Raw genomic sequence first — 23,064 nt, forward strand, 5'->3', positions numbered from 1 at the left:
GAATAAATGAGCTTTCCATTTATGTATGGGTTGTTGGGATAGGACAATATTTAGCCAAGATACAACTATTTGAAAATCTGGAATCTAATGGTGCAAAAAAGAAAATAATAATAATAATAATAATTCTAAATATTGAGAAAATCAACTTTAAAATGGTCCAAATTAAGTTCTTAGTCATGCATATTACTAATCAGAAATGAAGTTTTGATATATTAACAGAAGGAAATTTGCAAATATCTTCATTGTGCATGATCCTTACTTAATATCCTAATGATTTTGGCATTAAAAGAAACAAATATATAATTTTGACCCATTCAGTGTATTGCTACAGATATACCCCAGTGATTTGGTTTTGTGGTCTGGAGTCACAATTTTAATTGACTTTATTGAGTAAATATAAGAATGACACTCTTTAAGATCCCTTTAAGATCTGGAGACTAGGCCTAAAAAAAATAAAGCTACAAACCAACAATTTAAAGGAAGTTACCTGAAGTTTCCAGTAAGCCAAAAAAATAAGTGTCGTTTATTTGAAAGCTGATTCAGACCGAGTGTGTACCGTCACAGGGACATTTCCTTTAAGAAGATAAACATTTGCTTTGGTAGATCACTTGGAGATTTCCCCTTGAAGTCTCCTTAAATGCTTCACACCCATGTGTATGTTTTCACATTCTTAGAAATGGCTTGGGTTCAACGTCCACCAGAAAAGGTCACAGATGGGGAGGAGTTCAACATCACCTATCCTGTCACTGCCTCCGATTCCTTTTATGAATATGCTGTTAAAAACTAGATTTTCCAGTTCAGGTGAGCACGACGCACAATGCCGGCCATCTCAAATGTGCTTTATTATGTATAGAAAACACTTCATTGAATGTTCAACATAGCACATGAGCTTTTCTTGAACCTGATATCATGTTCACAATGAATGAAACGTTGGCTTCACATAACATTGGTTATACTATACACTTTCTCTCACAGTAATGCCTCAGAGGCCAAAAGATTCTGCCTCGAGCACGAATGTCCTGCACACTGGAGACAACTGCTGTGTTTACCACGCCAACATTCACTTCTGTCCTCTCGCGCTTATCGTCAGTATTGTTATGGTTGGTGTGAAGCCTACAGAAAGTGCTCTTGGATTTAGTCGCATTGCTGCTGAAATCTTTAAAAAAACAAAAACTAGGCAATGTGGCAAAGATGAGCCAACTGCTGTGGACGTCAAAGCTATTTTTATTTTATTTTTTATTATATTATTATTTATTTACAATTTATTTATTTTATTAATTATATTATCTATTTTATTTTTACATTTTATTTTGTTTTATTAATTATATTATCTATTTAATTTTATTTTTACATTTTATATTATTAATTATATTTTATATATTTGTTTATCAATGGTGATTTTAATTAATTTTACCCAGGTGGTGCTGGTCCATTTAGGAGTTACATCAGTCATTGCTCATGTCTAAGTGGGACAGATGCATGCAGCACTAGAGTCCAAGGTGTTAGTAGTCAGTGCTTAGGGTAAGCATAACTCGTTAAATGCTTTAGGGATTTACGGAAAAGATGTCTTCAAACTATTGGTACATCAAGGATATAGATGTTACGTGAAATACACCTTTTTAAAACAAAGTGTTTGAGTAAGAAAGGTTAATTGTTGACATATTCTAATGCTGGTCCAGGAAATCAGAAGAAAACTAAGCTTTGCCTAGAGATGTTTGTCTATGTTGCACTTTCATTTGTGGTTGTGCGTCAGTGTATGGCGAGGAGACTTGTGAGCTGGAGGAGAGCTGTCTGACACGTCCCCCTGACTGAGGAGCTTGTCCTATGCCCACATCCATTAAAGTGGTCATTGTGCTTCCCGTGACCTTGTTCTGTGGTGGTTTTATCTTGACACTGGTGGTGAGAATGCCGGTTCAACACTTGACAAATATTTGCGATGTTAAGAGACCCAGATAAAATGTGCAGATGATGTAATGGGACAAGAAACTTACACTGAAGGAAGGACTTGATGTGGGCTCTTTTAATTGGAACCAAATAAGCAATCAACTAATATCTCGGCAACCGCAATAGCATCATGCATAGCAATGCCCTAGCAGCCACTAATGATAGCTCAGTATGTGCAAGTTGAAGTAATGTCCTTTCACTTGCAAAACTTTAATAGTTCACTATAGAAATTGTGAACACTATAGTTTGTTCAATCTCAATACTTTTGCATTTCCCTTTTGCATTTACTTTTTAAGTTTTGCATTCTCTCACAAAAAGTACTTAGTTACCCCAAGAAACATGGTGTTCACTTGGAAAACGTTTGTGCCACTTTTACGTTCTCTAGCAAAAGCACTTTGTACTTCTGAGAAAAATTGCTTTGGCTTATGAAACGTTATCAACGTTTGATTTCATCTCATTTTATTCAATCAGCCATCTTTTTAGAGGCTAAAAATCAAGTTTTTAATGTATTATTCTGGCTATAATTGTAACATTTGCAATGAACCACCTTAAATATACTTTTCCCATAATGAGGTGTTTTATCCCACCACTCACAGTGGTTACAATACCCAAAACAGAAAATGTTTTGGGATGAGAGCTGGATCATCAACTACTATGGTAAGAGGTTAGTCTCATCCACTGGCTCTATAAATAACAACATCATTAACAACATCATTGATATGTATTTCTATAATACCTTTCCTAGTCAGTGATATTCAGTCTCGCTGAACATTTTTATTTCCGCCAAAATTTTGTGGTGTTGTTTGTGGCACATGATGACGGGCACGATGAGTGCATGCGAGTCCCACGCTGAATCCATGCTCATCGACTTGACCTGTCCACATTGGGTGGATATGAGTCTGGCCTCTCTGCGCTCATGGAAAACTTTATTTTCAGAAAGTGACTCAGCCCCTCGCGCCCTCCCCTTTCTCTCCCTCCAGGAGCCTGAGAGAAAGAAAAAGCAGGGCAGAGGATCCCAGCGCTCGGATGAGATTGAGCTCACGTCAGCTCAAGGCCTATTTGCACCAGTCTCTCCTCAGAGAGAGTTTTCTCTGTCCACTTCTCATTCGATGGGTTTGTAGATCAACCACTAGATGACAGAATGTCAATAGCGGCCTAAGATGCTGAGGATTGGTCAGGCTCGACTCAGGACCCCGCCCCCTTGTCGACTACCCAGCCGGTCAACGCCAGGACTTCTGTGGACATCTGGCACCTGAGGAGCCCTCACACAGCTGACTAGATGAGTGGTTCTTGCCGGGACGCGGCCAGGCCCAGAGGGCTGCACACTTCTTCCCTGAGGTCAACTCTGCCCGCCTCAGAAGATGTCCCTCTCACGCTCTCACTGCGGTTGATGGCGTGGGGCAGAACGGCTATGAGAAGATCCCTCCAGTGGATGAAGCTGTGGCCGCACACATGTGCCCAACTGTCTCTATTGGATGGAAGTCTAAGGCGATCCTCCCATTCAAGCCATGCTGGACAACTTCGGCTCTCGTGGGGGGAGCATACGCCTCAGCCAGTCAGGCTGCTTCGGCACTGCACTCCGCTTCACGTGTACCAGGCCAAGCTCCTCCACGCCAAAGAATAAAGTGGAGCACAATCTGGCCAAATTTAATGAGTAGCGCAGCGCTATGGACCCGGCCCCTGCGCACATCTAAGGCCACCGCCCAGGTTATCGGACGTTTGATGGCCAGCTTGGTGGTACCGGAACGCCACATCTGGCTGAATCTGACAGAGATCAAGGATAGGGATAAAACCGTTTTCCTCGACTCCCCTGTCTCCGCCGAATGGTCTCTTCGACGCTGCTGTGGATGTGTTTGTTGAGTGCTTCACCCCTGCACAAAATTCGTCCCAGACTTTTTGCCCAAGTGCTCAAATTCATCTGTCTTGAGTCATCCCAAGCCAGCGCCAACTCAGCAACCTGGTAAAACTAGCTGCCAGAAAACCAGCTCACACCACAGCCTGATCTCTGACATCCCTCGAGCACTGCACTACCCCCTTCCAAAGACCTGACACTTCAGAAGTCAGCCTGATGCACCAGTCAGGAAGAGGGGGAGGCCAAGTCCCACTGTGGTTGGACCACCCTACACATTGTCTCGTCTCACCTTCCCATCACCCCGTTCTGTTCCAGGTGCTCGAAGCGATGTTTTTGTTGCCTGCACAGAGCCCAGCATACAACCCTGGCAGTGTTCCACCATTATAGCGGATTCAATAAAACACAAACATACACAAAAAGAGAGCAAATTTCCTCTTCCACTGTTTATGAGCACCACAGTTCCTTACAGTGACTGAGTTCTCGGACCAATACAACCCGTCGCCACGCGGGAGTGTCAGAGCGGGTGTTGAAAACAATAAAAAGAGGTTACGTACTGCAATTCGCTTGAAGGCCCCTGTTATTCACCGGTGTGGTCCTTTCCTCTCTTGACAGGCGAGGATGTGTATGTCTTTCGCTCGAGGTAAAATCTATGATGGTGAAAAGGGCCATAGAAGTGGTCCCCCCAGCACAGAGTGAGTCAGGCTTCTACAGCTGGTACTTCCACGTCCACAAAAAGCATGGTGGTCCCAGACCCATTACATCAAATCAAAGCTTCGAAATAATTTTATCTCAGATATGTGCAAATATATATGATCAAGTATCATATAAGGAATAATTAACTTACAGATTATCCTTTTACATACACAAATCAAAGGATGGCATCCAAAGATTGAGGAGAAACTGACTGTATAAGATGTGCTTTTGCTTACTCTGAACTCACTTTGCATAGAACTGCCACTAGGTGGCGCAAAACCTATACAAGTGACAAACAAGGAGCAGAACATATAATATTTAAAGGGTAACTATACCCCTGGTCAGAGCCTGACTCCATCCACTAGCAATATTTGAAAAATGCTGAAAAGTGAGCAGAGCACAGGCGGAGATAGAGGGGACGAACCGAAGGCAGGTGTTGAGCGGGGTGGGGCGTGAACCTGAGACCCGCAGTGACGGATTGATTGACAGCTGCTCTCAGAGTCGCTAAAGTGGAGAGTGACTGTAGTGACGCAAGTAGCTTTGCAACAGAGCGATCATTTGAAGTAGAGGACTTTTCTCCCCCACTTTCACCTGAAGTGGAGGATGTCGAGGTGTCTGTTCATATCAATTCGAGCCACGGGCTCAAACTGCGGTCTTAACTCGCGCACCGCGTCGCTTTTCAGCGCGAGCTGTGTGGAGAAGCCCATTTCCACCTCCACTGCATTGGAGAAGCAATCCCGCATAAAATGCAGTTTGCACACTCCAGCTCTAGGATGGGAACTCGTGGTCTTCCAGGCCAAGTGCATGCAACCACTGGCGCCTTATTTTAAAGTCTGCTGGAAAACTATGCAGTTCAGCAGTGCTGTCGCAACCAGCAACACACATACGTACCATCCTGACCACTTTACTAAATACAGATAAATCTACGCCAACTTGAAGCTATCCTAACTGATGCAATACTATGCTACTAACTAACTATGCTTCTAACAATACTAACGTTACACTAACAACTATGCTAATTAACTACGTAGGCTACACAAAATAATCTAAATAACTCTATAATTGCTATGCTAAAATGCTATAATAGTCTTTCCTGGTCGTTTTCAATATTCGCAATTCCAGCTCCTGACTCACTACAGTGATTTTGACGGAACAAGATGGTTTTATACTGCCAGGGGCGTGATAGCTCGTACCAAGGGGCATGGTGGGCTGGAAACTGCATACGTCACCTGCCATCGCTTACGTCACTTGCCACCGCAACATCCAATAGGAAAAATCAACTGCAGTAGCCACCGTTCAACCTGAAGAGGACAGCACTCAGACGTTTTTACACCATATATTGTAGAATTAAAACACTTTATACTCAAATGTCAAAAAAGTTACTCGAATAAATGAACAGCACTAATAAAGCCCCATTCTTACAGATCATTAACTAAAAAAAGTTGGTTTAGGGTTTAGTTACTCTTTAATGGTACAGATAATGGGTTAATGGCAGAAAGGAGGACTTCGAGGACATTGGCACCAATTTTCAATGTCAAAGCAGTCTCATTTACTGCGCACCTGAAGTTCTGAAGTTTCACAGCTGTAGCTGATGTGTACAGGTTGGAGAGATGCTTGAACCTTATGTATTTTTAACCATCTGTTTAAATTGGTATTTTTGTTTTAGCAGATAAATACATTTTTGAACTATTCTAAAGTTAATTTAAAAATCTTTAATATTTCTCAATCTGCTAAAATGTTAATACATTAATTAATGAAAATATTTAAAATTCACATATTCACATATCTGTTCAATTACAAATGAACTGCCAAACAAACTTTTTTTTTTTTCGAAAGCTGCTTTTACCAAGGCACTTTTTTAATTATTAAAAATACAGAAACAAATATATAATATTACAATTTAAAATAACACTTATTTTTGTATATATTTTTTTATGTAATTTTTGTTTTCTGTGATGGCAAAATTTTCAGAAGCCATTAACAGAGTTAAAAAATTCTTTAAAATCATTATAAAAACCGTAACTTTTCCAAACTCTAATGAATAAATAGATAAAGAAAAATTATATATGTATATTAAAAATTACAAATAAATGTGCAGACATACTGTGACAGGAATGACCCTGTTCTTATCTTCAGGTACGTGTAAATACTTTGTTTATTTTATGGATGCATCACAGAGCAGCAATTTGTTCTCAAATAAAACTCTGTCTCGAAGAAGTGTAAAATAAACATTTGTCTTTTCTACGTCTCCTCAAGCTACTCTATTATCTTGGTGGAAACTGCCACTCGCAGTGACCTCATTTCAGTAAGTATACAAGGATCAGGAAGATTTGAGGATTTTTAGACCGTTTTATAGGTGATGATAAGAAATGCAATTATTGTTTCATGAGCAGGAACAGGCAGAGTCAGTGAAGCTTGATGTCATCTGGCGCCCATCACTTCCCAAACTGAAGGCAAGGAAAGCAGACAATGATTGCCCAGATCCTGATGATTACTGAGGTTTGTATGGATGTAATTGATGCATGTATTTACTTGAGCATATTTCCTTTCCTTGCAGAACTTTTCATTGAAGATCAACTTCTTCCTGATGTGAAATTTTTACTATGTCTGATTAAAATATGATAACTGTGGATAAATGGGAAAAATTAAATTAAATTCATGCATTTAGCAGACGCTTTTATCCAAAGCGACTTACTGTACATTCAGGCTGTTTTTTTTTTTCTATCATGTGTTCCCGGGGAATCGAACCCCCAACTTTGCTCTTGATATGGCAATGCTCTACCAATTGAGCTAGAGGAATGAAAAAAAAAAAAAAATGGAAGCACTCATTGTCAAATTTCACACAGCTGATAAAGAGATGCTGGAACTACAATGTGACCACGAGGCCGACGTTTGAGCAGCTGAAAAAGATTCTTGATAAAATGAACCCACACAAGGTCAGCCCTGCGGAAATGATGATGAACCTGGTCTGTATCTAGTCTTTTACAGTTATAAAAAATTTGAAATTATTGAAACACAATGAGCAAACAGTGACTGGACTAGAATAATTTGAGGGATTACATGCATCTGGTACATATTTAATAGTATAATAATAATAATAATATAAATTGTTACCAGACAGAATGCAAATAGCATACAGTATATATGCACACACACACACACACACACACACACACACACACACACACACACACACACACACACACACACACACACACACTTCAATGAACAAAGACACAAACAGTTATCCAAATGGTTCCATCTAGTGGACATTTAAAGTAAGGGCAATGTTTCCAGGCCCAACTTGCATTTTTAAATTTACATGCACGTTTTATGAATATATTTTTCATTAATATATTATATTTCTTTGTGTCAGGCATGTTACCGAAACCAGTGGCTGATGATCATCGTCAGGGACGCACAGCAGAAGCCCAAAGTTGCTCCAACGCAACTGTATATTTCAGGCAAGCATAAAAATGAATGATGGATCTGAAACAAACATTTAAAGCCAAGTGACATGGTTACATTATATAATAAAATATTATGTCTTTCCTGTCACATTTCATCATCTTAATGCATTATTGAGAATAGACGTTTCACATTATTTAAAAAAAACGGACCCCAAACCTTTGATCTCTATAGTGTATCATAAATGATAATCTTACATTAATAACTATTCTAAATAAGTGGATTTCCTCAATGAGCTTTACACCACATTTGATGACATCATCAACAACTATGATGTGTACAAAGTGCAAACTATAGGAGATGCTTGAGTGCGGTTACAAAGATCCTCCTTCCCATTGTTTGCCCCACTTTTGCATCTCATTACACATAAATCAGTGAAAACCCTCTCCCTCCTCAGATATGGTGGTCTCAGGAGTACCTAAAGAGAATGGGATCAAATCACCAGCATGGCGTTGGACTTGATCAGCATCTGTCACGTGTTTAAAATCCCACACGAGCCCACCACACAGCTGAAGATAAGGGCTGGCATCCACTGGCTGGCTGGCTTTTCTGAACTAAATTAAATTTTTAACAATTATTTTAAACAACATCCTTTGAATTAGATGTCCTTTGAATTGAGGCCCTGTTGTAGCTGGGGTGGTTTGCACCAAAATGCCATGATACTGCTTATTTGGTGACACTGTAAACACAGCGTCCCGCATGGAGTCCGCCAGTGAAGGTATTCGGGCAAACGCTGCTGTTTACACAGCGTCAATTAGTAACTGATCCTATCTGACATTTCCGGGCGAATGGAATCTTGTAAATATTTGGAATGTTTTGTTGTTTAAAATGTGATAAAATCGAATGATGGATCCAAATATTTCCCTTTCTTGAACTTCTGTGGAGATCAGACGAAGATAAAGCTAACCAAATATCTCATGGGTGTCTCCTCAAACAATTTTCAGCATTAAAGCTCCAGTGCAGTGGTTCTACAACAGATATTCAACACACACTTGGTGGATATGTGCGGATGGATCTCTATATGTTAAGGTTCATTGCTTATACAGCAATTGATTGTATATGCAAAGAAGCCATATAGAGTTTCAGTTACTCACCTATTGCAAAAATATTGTGTTCCCCCAAGAAATGTTGTGTTTGCTCGCAAAACTTTTGTGTTGGAAATAATGAGGTGGAAGGAAAAGCTATATGTTTCACTGCGTTCGTGAGCAAACAGGGGAAACAAACTGAAAATAACTGAAGGTCCTTTTAAGGCGAGTCATTTTACTCAGCAGCCATCTTTGAGAAGTCTTTAAGATGCACATTTTTGCTAAAGTTTTGCGAGCATTGTATTTTTGCAAGCTAATACCATGTTTATCAGGATAATGCAAAACTTGGGTGACCATATTTTGGTTAGCGAAAACCAGGACACTTCGGCCCAGCAATGAGATACATAGATGATACTCAAAGTTTACTCAAAGATGCCTTAGAATTTCAATACATTTAAAGTACCGTATGCCTTCTGTATGGATAGAAAATTATAAAAAAATACTATCTATAACCAAAGACACAAATTCAGATAGGTTTATCAGAGGTTGCTCAACATGTTTTATTATGACACGTTAAAAAATAAAATAAAGAAATTAAAAAAATATAGAAATAATGTCTCTTCTGAATTAGAAAATGTATACAATTCTAAATAACTGAAAAATACCTCTGCTATATGAGCAATCCAAATAATAAAAAAAGCTCTCACAAACTTACCAAAACTAACTAACAAATATATATATATATATCTTTAGTTTTCTTCCTCGTTTCCTCCAGGCCATTTTCATCACTTTATAAAAAAACAACTAGGATGGCCAGGACAGGACGTGAAAACAGGACATGTCCTGGGAAAACAGGACATTTGGTCACACTATGCAATACTTCTGTGAGCAAATTTTTCCTTATGGAAATGCACATTCAATGTTCCTTGAGGAAGTGCAACACCTTTTTAGCATAATGCAGAAGTTTCACAAAATATTGCTACATTTCTCTGGGGAATGCAATATGCAAACGTTTTCTGAGTAAATGCACATTTTATTGTGGTAATGGAAAAATCCTGAAACAGAAAACTTTTTTCAAAATAATGCAAATGTTTGATGAGAGACTGCTATTTTCTCTGGGCAGTGCAATAGATTTGAGGGAGAACGAGGTAATGAAAAGGTTTTGCATGTGAATGCAAGTTTCTTGGTTGAATAATACTTTGTGAGTTTGCTCGAAAGTATAACAAGGTGATAAATTGTCACTAAATTGATGTCTATTCACTGCGCACAAGCGAATACACACCTCTGCTCTGTTGCTCCCCCCCTCCCCTCACTTTCTTTTTATATGATGCTGTCCTTCAGAGTATTGTATTTCAGATGCACTGAAGGAGATTTACTAATTATGACTCTTTGTTAAACAGGGGAAAGGCGAAATGAAAACTTGGTGGCTGGAGTCAAAAAGAAGCCCTGCAGACCCTTTGTTCCCAGAAGATGAACCTCTGATCTTCCTTCTCTTGTTAGCAGTTAAATTATGAGCTGCAGTCATATAGAAGCAGTCACGACAGAAACCTTGGAATAAAATGTGCAAACTGATTTGTCAAAAATAGATTTTCTAAAATAACTATTAGCTTTGCAGTGATAGGTATTTTAGCACGATGCTATTAATATTATCAGTGTATCACAATAAAGTACATTAGAGTAACTAGCACATTGAGTTTTTAGCACCTGCATTGACTGCTGTGACGCCTACTGCTAGATATTACGCGGGGGCGCGCATGAGTTCTGGACAGCCAATGACAAGCCCTCATTTCTGTTGCATAGCGACGCATTTGCTTGTGAGTGTTTTCGTTCAAGGTTGAGTTGTCCAGAAGGCGCCTGCATCAATGTAACGAAGAGCATTATTACGCAAAATAACTTATCTGGAAAATATGTGTCATTTCTTGCCGAATGTCGGGAAATGAAGCTGGCAAACCTCACGAGCGCGCTTGAATGCCAAAAGATACGCAGTGAGTGAACCGCTGATGCTATAAAACTTACAAACCCACGTTTTTGTTAACTACGACATCTGTATGTTATCAATAAATATTTAAAGATGTAAAAAATCGCTTTTGTGGCGCATTATGATTTTGTAGTTTAGTGTAAATTCTGCGCCCTAATGCAGAAATCCTTCTATTCACCTTAACCTACTTTAGATCTGAACATGGTGTGTTCCAAGTTTTACTATAATATTTACCTTCTCATGGATTTTTGTATCATCGTACGGTGGAATAATATATATGTATGTATATATATACACACACACATTTTCTTTGCATTAATGGTTCCATGAAGACCCTTGAACATCCATGGAACCTTAAAGGTCTTTATAGGGGAAAAAAAGATTCTTTAGATTTTAAAAATGTTTTTCACACTAAGAACAATTCTTTTAAGAACAGTTCCCTGAAAGGTTCTTTGGGGAACAAAAATGGTTATTTTATGGCATCTCAGAAAAAAAGGAAGAATAAAACCCTTTCTCGAAACTATGTTTCTAAGACTGTAGTGATTTTTAACCAATGAAATATGGTTTGTGCACTGATATATATTATAATTTTGTGTGGTTGAGGGCTTTAATATTCTGCTTTTAACACATTATGTCATCATAGGTTCTCTCATGCTTTGTGACCAAACTGTCATGAACTCAAACCTGACTTTTGGCACCATACTGTATTTTACTGAAGAACTTTGCTGGAGGGGACCATTTTAAATTCTTCAATTTTAAATCCTAAATTTAGGTCTGTTCTTTACAGAAATCTGTGACTGGGCTTTATAATATATAGTTTGAATGTTGTGCACAAGTCATATGGACTACATTCTTTGGGTTTTCATTTAGTTTTTTTTCTCTCTTTTTTTTGGAGAAAAGCAAAAGTGGTAACAGCAGGTTTGGAATGATTTGGGTGAGTAAATATTGACATTATTTCTGGGCAAAATATTCCTTTTAAATCAGTTGCGTTTGGCATATTTTTCAGGTTCTCAGCACATTGGAGATAAAAGTAACAGAGATTTCAGCCGGTGCTCCAGATAACCAAAGTCTTGTGGGAAAAGGGAAATATTAGGCGACTCAAAATACTGTGGAAAGTTATTTTAAGCACAGGTTCACCTCCTAACCTCATTTAGGGTAGTATTCGCATTCTCTCAGAACCGGTACCACATGTACTTTACAACATATCTTTACAATTAATAATACGTTTTATGATTATGCGTTATTTTATACAGCTAACTTTTTATGTTTATGTTTCTTGTTCCTTCCTAGAACATATAGGCTTTATTGACTAGAATGTCTCCTTCAAGACTATACTCGGCATCTGTCATGCCTCCTCTGCCTTTAAGCTCTTTCAATATCTCAAGCAGCTTCTGCACAGAAGAGAATATCTCTGAGTGCATTCTATACATCAATCAGGTAGGTGATCTTATATTTGTTTTGCAACTTGACCTTGTGAGTTTGAAGAGGATGAATCTAGTAGAATAATCTAAGCAAGAACATACCTGAATCTAGCATTTTTTTAATAGACATGCCACTCTTTACATTTACAGGAGTTGTCGTCTCTGTGCTTTCCACCAATTTTCCGAAACTCTGACAACATCCATGATCTGGATGCTGTGGTTGTCCTAAACAACATATATGACTTGCTTCAGCTCCACCGTCGAGCTGTTGGAATGATGGAGGAGCTGGAGGTGGAGCAGCTCAAGTCCAGCAGTGACCTCCACTACCAACATCTCACCAACACCAGGCTAAAGGTTGGGCTTTTCTATCACACTTTTTTTTTTAATCGCTTATTAGTTCAGTAAACAGAACAAGAAAAACTACGAATTTTCACTGTTTTGTAGGACCAGCTTGAACTTTCGAAGAAGGAAAACATGCACTTGCACGAGCGAGAGCGTCAGCTGGAAACAAGTTTAAAGACTTTGCAGAACGGCTTAAAAGATGCAAAAGAAGAGGTGTGAAAAACGAAGGAGAAAGCTGTGATGTCATGTACTGTTTTTTCCCCAAAATATGCTATTTTATCAAATATGCTTTTTATTTTAAAAGGTACAAAGGCTGCAGGGTATCATTGCAAGTCGTGCCACACAATACAACCATGACATTAAAAGAAGAGAAAGGGAGCACAACAGAGTAAAGGAGCGCCTCAATCAACTACTCATTGCCAAAAAGGAAAATAAACAAGGTAATGTGTATTACTTAAAGCTTACAGTATTGTTCAAAATAATAGCAGTACAATGTGACTAACCAGAATAATCAAGGTTTTTCGTATATTTTTTTATTGCTACGTGGCAAACAAGTTACCAGTAGGTTCAGTAGATTCTCAGAAAACAAATGAGACCCAGCATTCATGATATGCACGCTCTTAAGGCTGTGCAATTGGGCAATTAGTTGAATTAGTTGAAAGGGGTGTGTTCAAAAAAATAGCAGTGTGGCATTCAATCACTGAGGTCATCAATTTTGTGAAGAAACAGGTGTGAATCAGGTGGCCCCTATTTAAGGATGAAGCCAACACTTGTTGAACATGCATTTGAAAGCTGAGGAAAATGGGTCGTTCAAGACATTGTTCAGAAGAACAGCGTACTTTGATTAAAAAGTTGATTAGAGAGGGGAAAACCTATAAAGAGGTGCAAAAAATGATAGGCTGTTCAGCTAAAATGATCTCCAATGCCTTAAAATGGAGAGCAAAACCAGAGAGACGTGGAAGAAAATGAAAGACAACCATCAAAATGGATAGAAGAATAACCAGAATGGCAAAGGCTCAGCCAATGATCACCTCCAGGATGATCAAAGACAGTCTGGAGTTACCTGTAAGTACTGTGACAGTTAGAACACGTCTGTGTGAAGCTAATCTATTTTCAAGAATCCCCCGCAAAGTCCCTCTGTTAAAAAAAAGGCATGTGCAGAAGAGGTTACAATTTGCCAAAGAACACATCAACTGGCCTAAAGAGAAATAGAGGAACATTTTGTGGACTGATGAGAGTAAAATTGTTCTTTTTGGGTCCAAGGGCCACAGGCAGTTTGTGAGACGACCCCCAAACTCTGAATTCAAGCCACAGTACACAGTGAAGACAGTGAAGCATGGAGGTGCAAGCATCATGATATGGGCATGTTTCTCCTACTATGGTGTTGGGCCTATTTATCGCATACCAGGGATCATGGATCAGTTTGCATATGTTAAAATACTTGAAGAGGTCATGTTGCCCTATGCTGAAGAGGACATGCCCTTGAAATGGTTGTTTCAACAAGACAATGACCCAAAACACACTGTGGTCATACAACTAAATATTAGTTTAGTGATTCACAGGATTGCTAAATCCCAGAAAAAAAAAATGTTTGTACAAAATAGTTTTGAGTTTGTACAGTCAAAGGTAGACACTGCTATTTTTTTGAACACACCCCTTTCAACTAATTGCCCAATTGCACAGCCTTAAGAGCGTGCATATCATGAATGCTGGGTCTTGTTTGTTTTCTGAGTATCTACTGAACCTACTGGTAACTTGTTTGCCACGTAGCAATAAAAAATATACTAAAAACCTTGATTATTCTGGTTAGTCACATTGTACTGCTATTATTTTGAACAATACCGTATCTCCTAACACTGAGTGTTATTGGCATCTTTAAGACTTCTTATGCAGTAAACCAGTAATATTGTGAAATATTATTAGAATTTAAAACAACTGATATATTTTTCAATATATTTAAAAATGTCATTTATTCCTGTGAAGCAAAGCTGATTTTTTCAGCATCATTACTTCATAACAGTATTCAGTGTCACATCATATGATCCCTCATTCTAATAATAATACATGTTTTTAGGATTTTTTGATAATTATACTACTTCAGAGGAATAGCATTTCTCTTGAACCAAAGTAGAACTATTTTCTATCTCTCTTATCAGATTAATACATCTGTTCTGAAAAAAAAAAAAATGGTGTCCCATACTCGGAATTTCCATTTCACCAAAGTGCGCACACACGTTGAACTCAAGGGTAGTTACAAAAAAATTAAAGATTTTCATTTATTAACTGCTTAAAGAAACAGTTGACTCAACTGAAAATTTGTAATTATGTAGTGACCTACATGACATGTCAGATCTTTTGAAAATACGTTCTACTTTCTGTCAGGAATGGAAGTTTTGAATTATGTTGGAAGGTCAGATGGGAGGAGGTGTCTTTGGAAAACTGGAAAAACTGAATCCAGGTAAAAGACAATCATTTGGGTTGTTTGTTGACATTCTAATGGTGGTTTCATAGTTCCCTTTCTCTATAATATCATATGAAAACTTTAGACATTTTTTTTCTTTATTTCTTTTTTTTTTCTTCAGACACGAGGGAGAGATGTACAAAACTCTACTCGATGAATTTGATAACCGTCAGAGGGAGCTAATGGTGGAAAACATAGAGCTAAAGAAGGTGCTTCAACAAATGAAACACGAGATGGTAGGGGTTTTAAATTCAAAGAAGATGTGCCAAAAGGAAGAGAAACAAAGCAAAAACATGGATCAGGTTTGACCATGTCCATTTTACCCTAAACATTTTACGATACAGCTCATAATTGCTTGTTTGCGCTAGTGGTATTTTGAAAAATAATTTTTTTTGTCATATTTCAGTTGACTCTGCAGACAAATTCAGATGATGATGAACCCTTGAAAGGACCTCCTGAGATGTCATGTGATCATGCTCGGGAGAAACTCACCAACAGCATTCGTCAGCAGTGGAGGAAACTCAAACACCACGTGGAAAGACTGGACAGCCAAGGTAGAGCATTCCGCTCAAAGACTTTTAGTGCAAATCAATGTCTTCTTTATTCTTGAGCAGCCTTATCACCTAATGCACAGAATGGTACACATTAGACTTATACACAAAACTTTTATAAAATAAATATAAAGAAATATTTATTTGGTGTTGAAGCATCTATGGTGCAAGATGGAGACAGTGAAGAGATGATCTCAAACAACTCCATGAAGATGAGACAGAGAGGCTCATGCAGGAAATCCAGCAGTGCAAAGAGTTTATTCAGACTCAACAACAACTTCTGCAAGTAAGTACAGGTACAATTTCATTCAGTCATTGATGCTTAAAGGGGGGGTGAAATGCTCGTTTTCAATCAATATCCTGTTACTCTTGAGTACCTATAGAGTAGTACTGCATTAATCATAACTCCAAAAAGTCTTTATTTTTATTATATTCATAAGAGAAAGATAGTCTGTACCGATTTTTTCCCGGAAAAACACGGCCTGCTGGAGGCGTGACGTGTGGGCGGAGCTAAAGAATCACGAGCGCAAGTAGGCTTTTGCGTTGAAAGCATTTGGAAGCTGTGACTTTACCGTGAGGACAAAACCAACCAAAACAAACCATGGCTAACAGTCAGATTCAGCGTATATTTATGATCCAGAATCAATGATGATCCTGAAACTGAACGAGAGCAGCAGCAGCAACGACTCGCTCCGAGCGGGGCTCGAACCCGGGTCTTCGATGGGAGGGGACGCACTAACAAGGAGGCAGAGATATTTGAAGCAGTTTTACTCACCGCCTGCGGTTCCAACACACGATCGTGACCCTTTTTCGTTGGGATTGGATCATCCTTAAGAAATAAACGATGTGCAAATCCGGCGTCAAACTGGGCCTTGTTTGTAAAACAAGCATCTTCGAAATAGAGGGAACAAACACAAACACTTGCACAACTCCGTTGATGCTCTGTAAAAATAAACTCCATTGTTGCGGAGGCCTGGTCCTCTCTCGTCCTTCACGGTCGTCACTCCAGTTTTATATCCTTCCATCTCCTACGTGGGACTCAAGACCGGCGGTGGGGCGCAGGTGTAGCTTATCTCCAATCACTACACCTGGCCTCACTCCTCGTTCCCACGCCTCTCGGCCCCGCCCCACTCGCCACATCCATCCACTGGTCCCTTAATGCTGTTTTTTCTTTGGTAATCTGTGCAGGGTTGTCTTGCCCTGCAAACCAAAAACACACTCCTTTTGTGACATTTCGCGACGCTCTCGCTCTGATCAGTGAATGTCTGTTGTGCTCAGTGCTCTGCTATAAGGGAGCGCGCGCTCTTCCAGCAGAAGTGCCCTCAGGACCCATATAAGGAAATTCCGCTCCATCTAACGTCACACAGAGCCATACTCGAAAAAAAAACTTTCCGAAACTTGTGACAAACCGGAAGGAATATTTTTGGAACAGAAATACTCCTTCAAACGTACAACTTAATTTTTGAAACTTTGTCCATGTTTTGTATGGGAATCCAACTCTTTAACAGTGTAAAAAACTCAGTATGCATGAAATAGCATTTCACCCCCCCTTTAAAATCACAAGTAGAGCTGCGTTCCTACACTCTTAAAAAAAGGTTCCAAAATGGAGTTTTCACAGCGATGCCATAAAGAACAATTTTGAGTTTTCCAAAGAACCCTTCAGATATTTCCAAGAGAATATGAAAGTTGCTTATTTTTACAGCAACAGCTAAACACATCCTGTGATGAGGAGACTGCAGCCGTTCTGAATGATTCCTACATGCTGGAAGAGAAGGAACGCTTGAAAGAAGAGTGGAGAGTGTTTGAAGAACAGAGGAAAAACTTTGAAACCGAAAGGAGAAATTTCACAGAGGCTGCCGTCAGATTGGGCCACGAGGTTCTGGCTTATACTTGGCTTTTACGGATTTCTGAATTCATCTGGATTTTAATAGGATTTTTTTTTTCTTGTTTCAGAGAAAATGTTTTGAGGATGATCGTGCAATGTGGCTCAAACACCAGTTTCTGAACACAACGTTTGCAGACCAAATGAAACCACAAAGTCGCAGGACTGATGAATTTTCAAAGCGTAAGTTTATTCTTTTTACTAGTTTGAATTTTCTTTCAAATAACTTGAAATTAGTTTTTTTGATTTTGCAGACTCTGGTTATGAAGAGAAACTCATTTCAATTTCTGGCAAAGTCAGCAAATCTCATCTTTAGTCCATCCACACCCATGGAACTGCTTGCAGAGGAACCTACATTTTCTTCCAACACCAGAAGTGTGACGGCTGGAACCAATATAAATAAGTCTGCTAGTATCTTAATGAAGAACTTTCAACATATGGACATTAATATCAAACAAAATCATGTGCCAATTGTTGACTAAAGGCTGCTGAATCTTACAAGCCTCTGAATTTTTCATTTAGAAATTCCATTTGGTAATTTATTCATATTGCATTTTGCTAGTAGAAATGAACTAAAGTATTTCTAGTTTTTGCATATGTTGTTGTTGTATTAGTTTAAGCTTCTTATAGTTAACTTCTAGGTAGTTAAAATAATAGATGTAAATTTCTTAAACTTTTACAGGTAAGAATGTCAATTTGTGTTTTTAATATATGCAGGTTTTTAATCTAAAGGACATTTTAAATGCCTTGTTAGCTAACACTTTATCTTCTTGTATAAGGTGTTAGTATGGAAAAAATAATCTGCTCAAGTCTTCTGTAGATAAGTTACCCAAGCATAAGTAGCCTGAAACTACAGCTGCAGATAGTGAACTTGCTCTCGAGTATTCACAGACCAGCTTTGACTTTTCCAATATGGCAGACGGCTTACATATATCAGCCCATGCGAACCATTACTAATAAGGAATATACGATACATATCTGGTTTAAAAAAAAAAAAAAAAACACTTTCAACAGATTTGTTATACTTCTTGTAACTTATTTCTTGTTGTGGAGCAGTTACTTAGATCGAAGTTGTAAAGAATAGTGCTTTTGACAGATCTAGATCCCATACTTTGTTCAGTTTATTTATTGTGCATTTGCCTTTGAAACTACATTTTACTTAATAGATTTTTTTTAAGGTAACCGGTATACCAACATTGTTTAAATCATCTGCAAAACCACACTGAAGTAATGTATTGTAGCATGTGGATAAAGTGCTATAGTCACTCAACTGGATATAAAACATAAGGAAAAAGCTCTAAATAAAGTGGTATAGACATGGTCTTTCAAAATGCTTTAGCCAATATTCAAATAAAAGAAACTCTTGTAAAAAGCTTTAAATAATGACAAAATCTAATTCTTTGAAAATAAAAGGTTATACCAACTACTACTGGATTCCAAATGGGGCGGGGGTTCATGAAGAAAAAAAAATTCCATTGATCTTCTTTCGACATGCAAGGTCATTGTACCACTAAAAAAAAAAAAAAAAAAAAAAAAAACCACCCCCTCTTGTCTTGTTAGTCAAAAACCAGCATATTTAAGCCAGTCTGCCAAGACCACTGTGGAATGTGTTACTTTATGATGTAATAGTGTGGCTAAATTCCACCTCAGAAGATAGATGCCCGTTAAGCCCTGCCCACCGATTAAAGCATGTAGTGTTAAAAGCCCCCCCCCCCCCCCCCCCCCCGACACACACACACACAAAACAAAGGTCAATGCAGAAAGCAAACGATTAGATGGATGAAATGAGCTGTACTCTTCAAGTTGGCTTGTCAAAGTAAGCAGCAAGCTGGTAACCCAACAGCTTTTGGTCAACTCACAACATGGGCAATGACAGGATATTACCCTTGGTAGTTATGAAGAAACGAGATTGAGAAGACCCAGAAATGAATCAAAGCTAGATGCAGCACTTTCACTGCCAACTTCCTAAGAGGCGCCATGTACTGCAAGCAAGAAGGGGTTCAGTAATAAGCGATAGGCATTAATTTTAAGGTATTATTAACAATCGTATTTTTCGGTAGTTACTTGATCTTTGTGGATTTTCCTGAAAGTCTCCATGATGGTGGCAGTTTGAAAATTCTCTTCAATTAAACATTTAAGGAGCCTGTCAGCAGCTCTAGGACCAACTTGGACTTCAAGCTCCAGTCTTTCAACTGCAGGACCTTCAGCTACAGCCAAAATGACGAAACCGTTAATCATTTTGCCGATAATCCTTCCATGAATCTATTCATATTCTATTCAATCTTCATAGCTATACCTCTTGCTAGAGAGGGACCAGCTGAGTGCAGTTCAATTATGTAGAACAGAGGATAACTTCTGATAAAAGCAGCATTGTAAGAGTGCACATGAATGCATCCCTTGATTTCAACGTACGGGACAGCAGGACTCTTACAGAATGGAGTAGCAGTTCTCACAGGAGCCTCAGGTGCCATCTCAGAGGACTGGATAGAAAAATAAAATTTTCCACTATGGAGCTTGAAGCAAACATTTTTTCATGTGCATTTATAGCTTACCATAAATCACCAGCATTGAGTTTTGCAGGAACAATTTCGTTACCAAGGGAACAATCCTTTCAGCAGTGGGATCTTCAATGTTTCTAACCACAGCAAGAGTCTCAAAGCTGTTGGAATTAGAAGTAAAAGGATCTTTCACAAAAAAGCAGTTACAACAAATAACTTTAATACACTGACATCACTAAGACTTAATTATCTCACAGCAGCAGTGCATTCAGGAACAAATACATGCAGTGCATTCCCGGTCTCAGAGACCAAGGCAGGAAACACAGAAGAGAGTTCAAAAACGGCCTCCATAGCCATGACTGACAGCAGCGGTGGATCCTCCAGGCTGGATGCCAGTTTGGGACTCTGAAAAGCTGACATCCAGGCTCTGGGTCCAACAGACAAGACTTGACAAACACTGGCAAACAGGTATATAGAGAGCAAGACAAAGAATATTCCTAGGGCAAGCGTGGGTCTTCGATGAGCAAACAATATCCAGAGGGCTAAGTAAGAGGGGTAATCCAGTATCCAGAGCAAAAGGGTCAAAACACGGCAAGGCAAGAAAAAAACTATACTAAGAAAACTAGCAACAGAGACAAGAATATGAAAACAAGGAACTGAAACAAGACTATGAAAACTAGAAACTAACACAGAACAGCTTATGTATTACTAAGAGAGAAATTAATGCAGAACATAACTCAGCAGTGTGTGAAAGGAAGTCAAATGCTCATAAAGCGAGTCTGATTGTGCTGTGCTGTGTGTAATTGGTCTCAGGTGCATGTGTTATTGTTGACTGGTGATTGGTGCAAGGGAGCATGGGAAATGCAGTCCAGGTGTGTAGCGTGAGAGTCTGTGTTGTGGATGATGACCTCTGGTGGTGAATTAACAGAAGACAAATAACCGGATCATGACAGTGCTCATATGATGTGGTAAAGTAAATATATGAAAAATGAATTGTTGTTCTTACACGGCTGCCATAACAGGGGCAGTGATTCTGGTCAAGGACTTAATATGAGAATAAGCAAAGCTCACGACATGCATGTTAGTCTCAATCTTCAGAGTACCAGCAAGACTGGAAATGAGAGCCACCGATGGCTTGGTCTCAAACAACACAATACAAGGGCCACTGGCTGAACCTAATTCAGAAAACAAGGTTAGTATATTTTTGGACGAAAATGTGCATAATAATGTTTTATTTATTTATTAAATATCGGAGTTTGAACCGAGCTCAGATAGCCTCTATGCTTTCTAAGGTGGCAACACACAGAAGCTGGATGAGCTGAATAAACTTAAGGGGAGCATCATCATGGACCATGGCCACATTGTTTTCAACAAAGGGCTTTAAGACTTCAATAATCTAGAGAGAGTGGGAGCAACACTCAGTTGATGTCTTCAACATGGATCAAAGGCTTAAAAGATTTTTAAGATTTCAATTAATTCATTATACCTGGGCTGGTGCATCACTGATCTTCATTAGTTGAATGGGAGTCTAAAGAATCTCAGTTACAAACTCATACTGCAGGGATCCACGGGCCAAGTAATCAGCTTTGATTGGAACAATGGGGGCCATCTCAATCTCAACAAAAGCCAAGGTGTTTCTAAAACAAACAAAAAAAATGTTTCTGAATTTGCAACTCAATTAAGTTTCAGTTTTAAACGTAAAGTTGATGCAATATGATAGGAATATTGTTAGTTTGAATTCCTTATACAAATCTCAAAGATTGTCTGACATACTTTGCTTCCATCATTGCTGCATCATGGATCTCATGGATGGGTGAAAAATAATGCACTTCTTCAACTGTTTCCTCAGCGATTAGTACTCCGGTGGCTGCTGGTTTCATGATGTAATTGTAACTCGCAGTTTCAATCAGACTCTTGACTCTCTGTTTAAAGAATGGCATGTTACAATTTGATTTCTGGCATTTTAATTGAATAAATATTTCAATAATTTCCTGTTTTCTCCATTACCTCAGCACATCATTACTCATAAGTACATTCAGCACATCTCTCAGTGTATGCCAAGCCAATGTCCTGTATGATTCTCTCCTGTAGAGCCTCATACTTGTACACATAGGTCTTATAGAGGGGAAAATCAGGAACTGAAAAAGGCAGAGTATTTCAGAGTATTTTCTAAATGCAATTGTTGTGCATTATCAGGGGGAAAAAAATCAAGTAATATTGAGCCAAATATTACTTACCAAGGTTGATCTGTTGACTTGCTGCAGAAAAAAAAAAAGAGAGAGAGAGAGAAGTGCTTTGTTCTAATGCACTTCCCTTATAAGGGAAATCTAAAAAAAAAACAAAGAGAAAGAGGAAGATCTTCACTTCAAAATTTTACTTACCCACAATGGCTACAGTCAGGGCAAGCACAACAGCTCTCATGGCTGGTGTTTTGTAAAGAACTCATCAGAGCATCAGATCTTTTATAGATGTATAATTTTTTTATCATTAAATATCAATAGATGTCTTTAGATGTGTCAAAAAGTACATAAGATTAGGCTTTTTGTTGGTCAACTTATCTGAATATCAGTATCAGTTAGGCTAGGTTAGGTTAGCCTGCCCTGTAATGTCATCCTCCAGGCCAATGTTCAATGCCAGTTTTATATGTCTTCATATGCAAAAAAAAAAAAAAAAAAAAAAAAAGGAAAAAGCTAACTTTAGTCCATTAACTGAATGCAGTTTTTGCAGGTTTTGCACATATGTATATTACAGGATATATAATTTTTACACAGGAAGTAACATTTTTGTGGCTGGGTTCACAGGATTATGATGTAAAGAATACATACAATTACTTAAGAAAAGGATGAAAAGTTATGATTTTATAAATGTTACAATTGCTGCTTTTAATTATCATCGCTTTTAATATTTTTGATACATTTTAATAAATAATTGCTAATCCTTGCTGCAACT

The 23,064-nt window shown here is 38.5% G+C and overlaps 1 protein-coding gene, 1 long non-coding RNA gene and 1 pseudogene across 2 annotated transcripts; 1 reads left to right on the plus strand and 2 right to left on the minus strand.

Moving 5' to 3' along the window:
• Nucleotides 1–6,626: 6,626 nt before the first annotated feature.
• LOC127942539 (uncharacterized) lies at nucleotides 6,627–15,722 on the minus strand. The gene is made up of 2 exons (XR_008149342.1): nucleotides 15,677–15,722; nucleotides 6,627–7,978 (listed from the first exon to the last, which is right to left on the minus strand). It is a non-coding gene; the product is annotated as an uncharacterized LOC127942539 (long non-coding RNA).
• On the plus strand, nucleotides 10,738–19,043 carry LOC127942534 (afadin- and alpha-actinin-binding protein-like; annotated as a pseudogene).
• A 1,271-nt stretch (nucleotides 19,044–20,314) lies between these two features.
• Nucleotides 20,315–22,536, minus strand: LOC127942467 (vitellogenin-like). The gene is made up of 5 exons (XM_052538181.1): nucleotides 22,497–22,536; nucleotides 22,353–22,373; nucleotides 22,139–22,253; nucleotides 21,889–22,035; nucleotides 20,315–21,752 (listed from the first exon to the last, which is right to left on the minus strand). Exons 1-5 carry the CDS (start codon nucleotides 22,534–22,536, stop codon nucleotides 21,644–21,646), a joined length of 432 nt encoding a protein of 143 aa, XP_052394141.1. The 3' UTR covers nucleotides 20,315–21,643.
• Nucleotides 22,537–23,064: the final 528 nt, after the last annotated feature.

Source organism: Carassius gibelio, chromosome A22 (genome assembly GCF_023724105.1).
Source record: "Carassius gibelio isolate Cgi1373 ecotype wild population from Czech Republic chromosome A22, carGib1.2-hapl.c, whole genome shotgun sequence".
Classification (NCBI taxonomy): Eukaryota; Metazoa; Chordata; class Actinopteri; order Cypriniformes; family Cyprinidae; genus Carassius; species Carassius gibelio.

Coding starts and splice junctions, on each gene's coding strand:
- LOC127942467 (XM_052538181.1), bottom strand. CDS start 22,536: ATGAGAGCTGTTGTGCTTGCCCTGACTGTAGCCATTGTGG. Junction 22,374..22,496: donor CCTGACTGTAGCCATTGTGG/GTAAGTAAAATT, acceptor TTTTTTCTGCAG/CAAGTCAACAGATCAACCTT. Junction 22,254..22,352: donor AAGTCAACAGATCAACCTTG/GTAAGTAATATT, acceptor TGCCTTTTTCAG/TTCCTGATTTTCCCCTCTAT.